This window comes from Lynx canadensis, chromosome C1, assembly GCF_007474595.2.
Source record: "Lynx canadensis isolate LIC74 chromosome C1, mLynCan4.pri.v2, whole genome shotgun sequence".
In the NCBI taxonomy this organism is placed as follows: Eukaryota; Metazoa; Chordata; class Mammalia; order Carnivora; family Felidae; genus Lynx; species Lynx canadensis.
The window spans coordinates 84,962,995-84,975,181 of record NC_044310.1 but is presented as its reverse complement, the minus strand read 5'-3'; the positions used below and the strand labels follow the sequence as shown (position 1 = coordinate 84,975,181).

Genomic DNA, 12,187 nt, shown 5'->3' with positions numbered 1-12,187 from the left:
AAACATTAAAAAACAAATCACACTTTTAAGTACATCCTTAGGATATAACGTCCATGATATGATCTGTCTTGGAGATATGACTGACACACACCTATTCTTTTTTATTTTTTATTTTTTTTTATGTTTTATTTACTTTTAAGACAGAGAGACAGAGCATGAGTGGGGATGGGGCAGAGAGAGAGGGAGACACAGAATCCGAAGCAGGCTCTAAGCTCTGAGCTGTGAGCACAGAGCCCGACGTGGGGCTCGAACTCAGGAACTGTGAGATCATGACCTGAGCTGAAGTTGGATGCTTAACCAACTGAGCCACCCAGGTGTCCCATGACACACACCCATTCTTAAACATTTTCCTCTTGGATGGCCTCCAACATGTACTCCCCAACCTCTAAGGCGATAAAAGCAGGCCTTAAGGGAGATGGTTGTTGCAGAGATCTACTCCTCTTGCAGCTACCAAAGACACCCTCATCAAGCTGGATTTGTCAGCCTTTTTCTTTAGTCTTTGAGTTCCTTCAGCCTTTGGAGGTGGTTCTGCATATACCTCCTGTTCAGAGAACAATGTCGCATAATCATCATCTCTTCTCTACCAATGTCATCTAAGCTACCATCATCTTCTTGCCTGGACTAGTGCCATAGCTTCCATATATGATTTCTTGAACCTATTCTTGCATCTCCTCTACTGGCAATATGACTACTGTACTGGTCTTTCCATGCACAAAATGGGACATATTTTAAACATTTCAATTATTTCTTTTTGCTTTTATGGTCATATCTGTAGCCTACAAAGCTGCATTGCATTTTCTGAATGCCAATTCAATCTCTCTTTGTTCCATTCTTATCCTTGATCAATATGCTATAGCCACACTGGCCACCATAATAGATTCAAAAGTATACTAAATTTATGAACAATTTAAAAAATAGGCAGCAGACTTGAACAGACATTTCTCTAAAGATAAACAAATGGTCAATAAGCACATGAAAAGATGCTCAACGTCATTAGTCATTAGGGAAAATCAAATCAAAACCATAATAAGATACAATGTCACACCTACTAGAATGGCTATACATTTTTTATTTTATTTTATTTATTTATTTTGAGAAAAAGGATGGACACACATGTGGGGATGGGGAGGGGCAGAGAGAGAGGGAAAGAGAAAATCCCAAGCAGATTCTGTGCTTTCAGCACAGAGCCTGACATGGGGCTCAATCTCACAACTGTGAGATCATGACATAAGCCTAAATCAAGAAGTGGTCACTCAACTGACTGAGCCACATGGCACCCCTATACATTTTTTTTTTTTTTTGAATAACAAGTGTTGGTAAGGATGTAGAGAATTTTCAGCCCTCAGACATTGCCAATGGGAATACAAAATGTTGTAGTAGCTGTGGAAAAGTTTGGTGGCTCTTCAAAATGTTAAATGCAGAATTACCATGTGACCAAGCAATTATACTCCAATGTATATACTCAAAAGTTATGAAAGCAAGGACTTGAGCAGAGACTTATGCCTCTATTGCAATATTAATTATTCAGTATTCATTGCAGCGTTATTCACGATACCAAAAGGTGGAAAAAACTTAAGTGTCCATCAATACATTAATGGCTACAATGTTATACACACACACACACACACACACACACACACACACATACATACAATGAAATATTATCTGGTCATAAAAAGGAATAAAGTTCTGGGGTGCCTAGGTGGCTCACATGGTTAAGTATCTGACTCTTGATTTTGGCTCAAGTCATGATCTCACAGATCGTGTGATTGAGCCCTGCGTGGGACTCTGCGCTGATAGCATGGAGCCTGTTTGGGATTCTCTCTCTCCCTCTCTCTCTGCCCCTCCCCCATCTGCCCTCACTGGTGCATGTTGTGTGCATGTCTCTCTCTCTCTCTCTCAAAATAAACATTAAAAAAAAGAAATAAAGTTCTGATACATGTTACAACATGGACTAAACTTGAAAACATTGTCTAAAATAAGTCAGACATAAAAGGAGAAATATTGTATGATTCTACTTAGATGGAATATCTATAACAGGCCAATTCATAGAGACAGAAAGTAGAATAGAGGTTTCCAAGTACTGAAGATAAAGGGGAATGGGAATTATTATTTAATGGTTACAGAGTTTCTATTTGGTGTGAATGAAGTTTTGGAAATAGTGCTAGTGGTTGCACAACATTGTGAATATAATTAATGCCACTGAATTATACTTAAAAGTGGTTAAAGTTGCAAATTTTATGATATATATGTGTGTAAAAATATATTGTACTACAATTTCAAAGAATAATGCAATATACCCCAAAACACAGAATTTTATACTTCAAAACCTGTGAATTATATGGTATATGAATTATATCTCAATAAAGTTGTTTTTTTCTTAAAATGTATCAGTCACCACTAGACTAACCAATGCAACAAATAATATAAAAAGGCTTGACTTTAGTAAAAAATTGTGACTTCTCTAAATTTCTAAAAGTTACAGAACTATATAGAATTTACTTATTCTCAAATTATTATAAATGCAAGAAGCTATATTTCATATTTACAGCATTAACTGGAAGACATGAATCATGATATAGATCAGAATAAAATGTCTTCGTAACTAGACTAAAATTGTCTTAAGAAAATGAAAAATATTGAAATTTCTGTAATAGTAGGACATTGGATAAGGCAATAGTGTTCAAATGTGTAGTTAACAATATACATATATGTGTATATATATATATGTATATGTATACATATGAATGTATGTATGTATATATATATATATATCATATGTAAATAACACCAAAATAATCAAGTAAATTGCAATGACTTGAGAACAGAAAACCAAAAAACTTACTGCTATCTTTGTAGACTAATAAAATGCAGGCCATTATTTTCAAAAGTTCAGCAACAACCACTGCTGTAGAAGATAGATAACGAGGTCCCTCTTCTTTTAAAGTCCTAGAATAACGCATCGTTAGAACCAAACTGGTAGTCTGAAAGACCAAAATTCCCAAGGAAAGGTATTTTAGGTTGGCAGACATTGTTTTATCTTCATTTGCCTGAAAAACAAAATAATTAGGGCAAATAAACAAAATTAGAAAATACAGAAACATTTATTAAAAATCATTATGAGACTTCTGGTTCCAGACAAGAATGAGTAAGTGCATTCCACCCTTTTCTTCCTGCTAATCATAACTATAAACCCTGGACCAAAGACAAAAAGTAAGTACCCTGTCTAAAGACTCAGGAAGGTGAAGAAAATAAGACAAACTGGCTAGCGACCCCAGATCTTTTTTTTTTTTTTTAATTTCTAAAAAATTTTTTAAGTTTATTTATTTATTTTGAGAGAGACAGAGAACACAAACAGGGGAGGGGCAGAGAGAGAGGAGGGCAGAGAATCCAAAGCAGGCTCTGTGCTGAAAGCAGAGAACCTGATGTGGGGCTTGAACTCATGAACCATGAGATCATGACCTAAGCTGAAGTCAGACACTTAACTGACTGAGGTTGGAGAGGCTAAATTATGATCAGGCAAAAACAATTACATAAGAATTATTTCTAGAATGAAAGAAGGACATTCCATAATGATAAAAGAGTCAATACATCAGTAAGATATAGACAGTTATAAATGAATATGTGCCTAATAACATAGCTTCAAAACACATGGGACAAAAACTAACATATTAAAAAACAACAACAGGTAAAGCCATAAGACATAATGTGAGGTTTTAACCTACTTTTTTCAGTAATTAATAGAATACACACACATGCACACCAAAACCCGCCAGTAAGAATACAGAAGATCTGAACAACGGTATCAACCACCATAACTCTTGCAAACATGGAGATGCTCCACCAAGAGCCTCTTTTGAGGAAGAACTTAATGCAGTATGTGTGGTCAGTTCACTTCTCCTCCACTTACCATTTGCTTCCAAATGATGTAAAGATTCAGTGCAATTCCAAGCAAAATCCCTATAGGTTTTTGGTAGAAACTGACAAGCTGATTTAAAAATTTATATGGAGCCACCTGGGTGGCTCAGTGGGTTGAGTGTCCAGCTCTTTGATTTCAGCACCAGATCATGTTCTCACAGATCTCACAGTTTGTAAGATCGAGCCCCATGTCAGGTTCTGCACTGGCAGCATGGAGCCTGCATGGGATTCTCTCTCTCCCTCTCTGTCTACCCTTCCCCCACTCATGAGCACTCTCTCTCAAAATAAATAAACTTTAAAAATAAAATTTCCATGGAAATACAAAGGACTTAGACAACCAAAACAATTTTGAAAAGAAAAAATAAAGAAGTTAAACTGAAAGTCCACACTTTCTATAAAGCTCTAATAATTAAAACTGGTATTGACACAGGACAGAAGTACAGATCGACGGAACAGAATATAGTCCAGAAGTTAAGTCCATACATATTTGGTCAAATGACCTTGACAATGGTAACAAAAACAAATAATTCTAGAACAAGACAACTGTATTCTTTTTATTTTTTAAAAATGTTTATTTATTTTGAGAGAGAGAGTTCATGTGCATGTACCTGAGAGGGAGAGAATCCTAAGCAGGCTCCACCTTGTCAGCACAGAGCCCTACATGGGGTTTGATCCTATGAAAGGTGAGATCATGACCTGAACTAATATCAAGAGTCAGACACTCAACCAACTGAGCCATCCAGGAGCTCCATTTTTAAGTGAATCTCTATCCTTATTTATCTCACACCAAATATTTAACTAAAAATGAATCACAGACGTGTCATAAAAGCTAAAGCTATAAATATTCAAGAAGAAAACAAGAGAAAAATGTAGACACTTAGGAATATGCAAAGATTTCTTAGATACAAAAAACACAAACCATAAAAGAAAAATAGGGATAAATTGGATATCATTAATTTAAAACTGTTCCTCCAAAGATACTATAAAAATAAAGGCAAACCACATGATGGGAGAAAATATTCTCAATACATCTATCTGACAATGGCTTTGTGTCCAGAATATATACAAAACTCTTACAACACAGTAAGTACAAGACAACCCATGAGCAAAAGATTTGAATAGACATTTCATCAAAAAAGATGAATGAATGGCTAATAGGCACATGAAAAGATGTTCAACATCACAGTCATTACAGAAATACAAATTAAAACCACAATGAGATACCATTATGTACCTACTAGAATGGCAAAAATTTTTAAATTGATGCTACCAAGCAATGGAGTGGGTTTAGAGCAGAGGTCTTACATTGCTAGTGGGACTATTAAGTGATACAACCACTTTGAATAACACTTTGGTAGTTGATTTTAAAAAATAATAATCTTTTCAAATGACCTAGAAATTCCACTCTTAGGTATACTCAAGAGATCTGAAAACATTTATCGATAATGCTCGTATATAATTATTCATGTGAATTTCATTTATAACATTCAAAAACTGTAAATAACCCAAATGCCCATTAACAGGTGAATTACTAAACATACTGTGGTACATCCATGATGGAATACTACTTAGCAATAAAAAGAAATGAAATACTGATGTATGGTAAAACATCAATGAATCTTAAAAAGAAATTAAACAAAAAAGTTTATAGACAAAACTGTATACACTATATGATCCATTTTTATGAAATTCTAAAAAGGGCAAAAGTAATTTGCAGTGACAGATGCAGACTGTGGCCAGGGGTTGAGGTTGGAGGTTGACTGCAAAGGGATAGCAAGGAATTGTTGGTGATAATGGAAATATTCTGTATCTTGATTGTGTGATGATTATACAATTCTATTCACTTATGGTAACGCACTGAACTGTACATTTAAAAAGGATACATCTTATTGTGTGTAATTCACAAATCAACAAAGTTGATCAAAGATTGAGGATAGGGGTGCCTCCGTGGCTCAGTTGGTTATGCATCTGACTCTTGATTTTGGCTCAGGTCATGATCTCACAGTCTGTGAGTTTGAGCCCCAAAGTGGGCTCTGTGCTGGCAGTGCAGAACCTCCTTGGGATTCTCTCTCTCTGCCCCTCCCCCATTCGTGTGCATGCACTTGCTCTCTAAATAAATAAATAAATAAATAAATAAATAACCTTAAAAAAAAAAAAAGATTGAGGATGTACTAAGTAGTAGCATTCCTCAACAGGCTTTCCTCATACTTTGATTTTGGCTCTAATTCCTTTGGATTAATACCAATGATGTTCTGTTAGTCTATTCTTCAGGCCAATTCTATCCTTTCCATGATTCCATCTTCCATCCTAAGTTTTGTTAATATGAACACTTTTTATTATATATTTCTTTATAGCTCTCACAACCAAGTCACCCTTTATGGCTCTAGTTATATGATCCACTATCTTTCCTCACCTCATAATCATTAAAATAGCAATATAATATATTCAAATAGATCCAATAGTCATTATTTGGTGCCTATAGTAGGCCAAGTACCATGGTAACAGAGAGAGCCTATCCTTGAAGGAACAAAGTCTAGCTTATTAAATTTAGCAATTCCTATCTCAAATTGAATATGCTCCAAATCCAAACAATGTAGCACCATAAATACGAGGATAAAATTTTCAATAGTGAAAAAAAAAATGATTGAAAAAAATTACCTTAAGTACTTTATATGAATATCAGAGAGAAAATTTGAATAATATATCTCTTTTTGTCATATATAAATAAGAGCATCAAACCTAGAGGAAAGAATACATAGATTTATGTATTAACCATCTCACTTTTGTAAATCTGCATTAGCAAGAGTCCTAATGTGAAATGAAATTACGGCATTTTAGAGATAGAAGATGCTTTAGAAATCATCTAGTACAAATCTCTTCATTTTAAACTGAAAAAAATAGTGAACAGAGAAGTTAGATGACTTGCTCAAGGTCATATAATTACTAATTGGAAATATTAAGTTATATAGTTAAATAACAGGTTCCCTAGCTCTCACTATGTGTTACTGTAGAATTCCAGAGGACATCTGATGGACTTTATCTCTGTGTGGAAGCAGTGCAAGTTCCCAGCAATCTACATTTGGCATAGGCATCTGATTCTCCTGGAAAATCTATTCAAGGAAGTCTTTGTTTATTGTGCAACTAAGATCGTAAAAATGTACCTGTTACAACAGCAGTGCCCTACTTTCTTTTCAAATGAATTTTAAAGGTCAGATTCTAAGCCAGGATGTACTATCTTTACTATTTTGCTTTTCCATTTCCAAACATGTACAACATCAATACATTTGCCTTGATAATTCAGATCTTAATTATTAATACAGTTACAATGTATTTTTTTAAGTATGTGAGATAATAGAAAAAATATATATTGGTATCTGCCCCTAGCTCTTGACACAGGGTTCCTGAAACCCTTGTAATTTCCTTAGTGATAAGAGCACTAGGAGCATCTTTTGTTCTAATGTTTGGTCTTTGGCCCTGGTTCCTGACACAGGGTTCCTGAAACCCTTGTCATTTCCTGGGTGATCAACTGATCATGCCTATGTAACAAAAACTCCATAAAAATTCCAGTAGTATGAAGTTCAGAGAGCTTTCAGGATAACAAGCTATACACAGCATGAGGATGACACATCCCAACTCCACAGGGACAGAAGCTCTTGCACTCAGGGCCCTCTGAAACCTGGTACTTATGTATCTCTTCATCTAATTGTTCATCTGTATCCTTTATCATATCCTTTAATAAACTGATACAGGAAGTGTTTCTCTGAGTTCTATGAGCCACTCTAGCAAGTTAATCCAAGTTGAGGAGGGGATGGTGGGAACCTCCAATTTGTAGCCAAATTAGAGTTATGGGTAATCTGGTGACCTACTTACTACTTGCGACTGGCATCTGAACTAGGGTGGGAGCAGTCTTATGGGACTGAAACGCCAATCCATAGGATCTGACACTATCTGCAGGTAGATAGTGTCAGAATGCAAGTTAAATTGTAGGATACCCAGCTGGTGTCACAGAGAATGGCTTGCGGTGAGGAAACCACATCTCCTCCCCAACATTTGATGACCAAAAATGTCAGAAGTGAAGTGTTCTGGAGAAGGAGGAAAGGAGACACACAGCAGGAAAAAACTGGATTGTTTTTCTAATACAAACTTGAAAAGTAAAATATATACAATCTAATGATTATTGGTACTAGATCAACAGTAAAGAATTGCAATTTAATTTATAATTCTGCCTAAGGAATGTATAAACTCAAAATGGAAAAAAATACGAGTATTTCTAAGATTATACAAATACATAGGTTGGTTTTGGAGTACAATACAGGTAAAACTAAATATTTTCATTTAATGCAAATCATAAATTCACAGCAAATTCATAAATAAGAAATCTACCAAAATGAAGATTATGTTCCACTTCTATTAATTTATAAGATTAATACTGTTTCTTCATTTTAAAGTGTACAACAGTTTCTCATTATTATTGAACACAACCTCTAAACAATCTTATATTTAAGATTTAATTTTACTCCTCCCTACATTTTCTTCTCTTGCCACCTAATTCCCCTTTTTTTTATCCTTTCAGGAATTGCTAATCCTCTGGTTTCCATATTATTGTTTCATTAAAATTTCCTATCTAAGAAATTTGCATACCAATAATCAACAAGGAACTGTGCTAAGTTCTCTCACAAATGTAGCTTCATTCAATTCACTGTCAAAGCCTTATGAACTAGTCAACAAATGGCTACCCACATTTTTTAAGGTCTCTAGTTACTAAGCTCCCTGAACTCACTGGGGGTTCAGTGAGGCTCTCAGATTTATAGCAGGATCAGAAGAGTAAGAATGCTTAGATGTTCCACTTTCACCTTTAACAGCTAAGACCTGAAAAATGCACTCTTTTTGATTACTAAAGTAAATGACACTATTTCATTCTGATGGCTTTGTTTTGGCTTCTTCTGTTTTTTGAAAATAGCATTTAATACTTTTAATTATTTTATAAAGCCAGTATATTCTTTTAAAAATGTTGAAAACTGGGAAGGCTGGGTGGTCCAGTCAGTTGAGCCTCTGACTCTTGATTATGGCTCAGGTCACAAGCCCTGCGTCAGGCTCCACGCTGAATGTGGAGCCTGCTTGGGATTCTCTCTCTCTCTCTCTCTCTCTCTCTCTCTCTCTCTCTCTCCCTCTCTCTCTCTTTCTCTCTCTCTCTCTCTCTCTCTTTCTCTCTGCCCCTCAATCCTGCTCATGCTCTCTAAAATAAACAAATGAACAAATAAAATATTAAAAATAAGAAAAATGTAGAAAACTTAATTAGTAAAAACTTCAACCATCATCAATTACCCAAAAACATCTATATCTGGTATAGATTCTGTCAATAATTTCTATTTCAGTTTTTTGGAAAACCCTAAACCCCAGGACTTTAGTAGCAAAGGTGAAATAAAGCACCTAGACCATTTCATATTTCCACTTAAAAGTATTCTAACAACCTTTTGGGCTTCTTTATTACATGGAAAATAAAGTCTTATAATCACAAAGTTCCACCTTTTCCTTTCCTTTCTTGAAGGAAAAAAATGGAATGTTAAAATTCAATAAAGTACCAAGAACAGGGCACCTGGGTGGCTCAAATGGTTAAGCATCTGGCTTTGGCTCAGGTAATGAACTTGAAGTTTGTGAGTTCGAGCCCTGTGTCAGGCTCTGTGCTGACAGCTCACAGCCTAGAGCCTGTTTTGGATTCTGTGTCTCCCTCTTTCTCTCTACCCCTCCCCTCCTCATGCTCTCTCTCTATCAAAAATAAATAAACATTAAAAATAAAATTTTAAAAACAAAAGTACCAAGAACATAACATCTATGATTACATCACCCAGAACTGATAAGTCTCAATCTTGTCACATTTGTTTATCTTCCCTTTTGTAAAGGAATAACATTACGATTAAAGCGATTAAAGTCAAAGTCCCCCAATAAGCCACAACTCTAAATCCCATTCCTTTCCCCCTCCTCAGTAGGAACCTATTATGAGTTTAGAGTATATATTTCTAGTCTACTATTAAAAATTCTTTATACATATATAGATATAATAAGCCATAAGTACTTTAATATATATACATAACAACAAACTGCATACTTTATTCAGCATTTTCCTTACTTTATTCAGCATCTGATACACAGACCTAGCTCATTGCTTTTAACAACTCCAATGTTCCATCAAATGAGTAGACCTTTTATTTACCCATTTTCCTACTGATAAACATTTAGCATTCTTTTCCTTTTAAAAATTTAAATTTAGGGGTACCTGGGTGGCTCACCCGGTTGAGCATCCAACTTTGGGTCGGGTCATGATCTCAAGGCTCCTGAGTTTGACCCCTGTGCGTCAGGCTCTGTGCTGACAGCTCAGAGCCTGGAGCCTGCTTTGGATTCTGTGTCTCCTTCTCTCTCTGCCCCGCACCCACTTGCGCTTGCAAGCGCGCGCGCGCTCTCTCTTTCTCTCTCTTGAAAAGAAATTAAAAAAAATAAATTTATAAATTTTCTTAAAATTTTTAAAGTTGTTTCTAAACATTATATAAGCCACAAGAATTTTAAGCTCTTTTTCTAAAATTTAACATTTTATATGAGTTTTCAAGTCTCTTCCAGTTTTAACACACATAAACACACAATTCTGTTAATCTAATTTCAATTTTTTCATCTAAAACTTTTGCCTGAATTTTTCTTTTTATTTTATTATTTTGTTTCACTTTAGAGAGAGAGTGTGTGTGTGCACGAACAGGAGAGAGGAGCAGAGGGAGAGAGAAAGAGAGAGAGAACCTTAAGCAGGCTCCACACTCAGAGCAGATCCTGATGTGGGGCTCAATCCCATGACCCTAGGATCATGACCTGAGCCAAAATCAAGAGTCAGATGCTAAATCTACTGAGCCAGCTAGGCTCCCCTGACTGAATTTTTAAATTATAAACTTTGAGTGTATATAGTAATATATAACACATATAATAATGAACTATTGTACAATTATTTGTTTAATTATTGTATTAAATAACAATATATAAATGCAATCTTTGTGTATGTGTGATTTGATACACCAATCATACTGCCAATACTGTTTTTTTTTAATGTTTTATTTATTTTGAGAGAGAGAGAGAGAGAGAGTATGCACATGTGAATGCACCCATGAGTAGAGGGAAGGGCAGGGACAGAGGAGAGAGAGAATTCCAAGCAGGCTCCACTCTTTCAGCACAGAGCCCAACGTGGGGCTCAATGCCACAAACCATGAGATCATGACCTAAGCTGAAATCAAGAGTCAAACACTCAACCAACTGAGCCACCTAGGTACCCCACACTGCTAGTACTTCTAAAAGTCCTTTGCAGAAATTGAAGAAGACACAAAGAAATGGAAAAAAAAAAAAAAAACCAAAAAACACATTCCATGCTCATGGATTGGAAGAATAAATATCGTTAAAATGTCAATACTACCCAAAGCAATCTACGCTTTCAAGGCAATCCCAATCAAAATTGCACAGGCATTCTTTTCAAAGCTAGAGCAATCCTAAAATTTGTATGGAACCACAAAAGACCCCAAATATCCAAAGTAATATTGAAAAAGAAAACAAAAGTGGGAGGTATCACAATCCCAGACTTCAGCCTCTACTACAAAGCTGTAACCATCAAGACAGTATGGTATTGGCACAAAAACAGACACAAAGACCAATGGAATAGAATAGAGAACCCAGAATTGAACCCAAAATGTATGGCCAACTAATCTTTGACAAAGCAGGAAAGAGCATCCAATGGAAAAAAGACAGTCTCTTTAACAAATGGTGCTGGGAGAACTGGACAGCGACATGCAGAAGGTTGAAACTAGACCACTTTCTCACACCATTCACAAAAATAAACTCAAAATGGATGAAAGACCTAAATGTGAGACAGGAAACCATCAAAACCCTAGAGGAGAAAACAGGCAACAACCTCTTTGACCTCGGCCACAGCAAATTCTTGCTCGACACATCTCCAAAGGCAAGGGAATTAAAAGCAAAAATGAACTATTAGGACCTCATCAAGAGTAAAAGCTTCTGCACTGCAAAGGAAAAAATCAACAAGACTAAAAGGCAACCGACAGAATGGGAAAAGATATTTGCAAATGACATATCGAATAAAAGGTTAGTACCCAAAATCTATAAAGAACTTACCAAACTCAACACCTGAAATACAAATAATGCAGTGAAGAAATGGGCAGAAGACATGAATATATACTTTTCCAAAGAAGACATCCAGATGGCCAACCGACACATGAAGAGATGC

General features: G+C 35.6%; 1 protein-coding gene across 3 annotated transcripts in view; it reads right to left on the bottom strand.

Annotated features, from left to right (window-relative positions):
* The window catches only part of SLC35A3 (solute carrier family 35 member A3), a 54,285-nt gene that overhangs the window by 21,479 nt on the left and 20,619 nt on the right, over positions 1–12,187 (bottom strand). For 2 of the 3 annotated variants that reach the window (XM_030325451.1, XM_030325453.1), the window contains exon 2: positions 2,846–3,050. In XM_030325451.1, the coding sequence (XP_030181311.1) occupies positions 2,846–3,050 (205 nt within the window). Of the gene's footprint in view, positions 1–2,845; positions 3,051–6,576; positions 6,641–12,187 lie in introns of those variants that run through there. The other variant, XM_030325452.2, reaches the window with a different exon arrangement.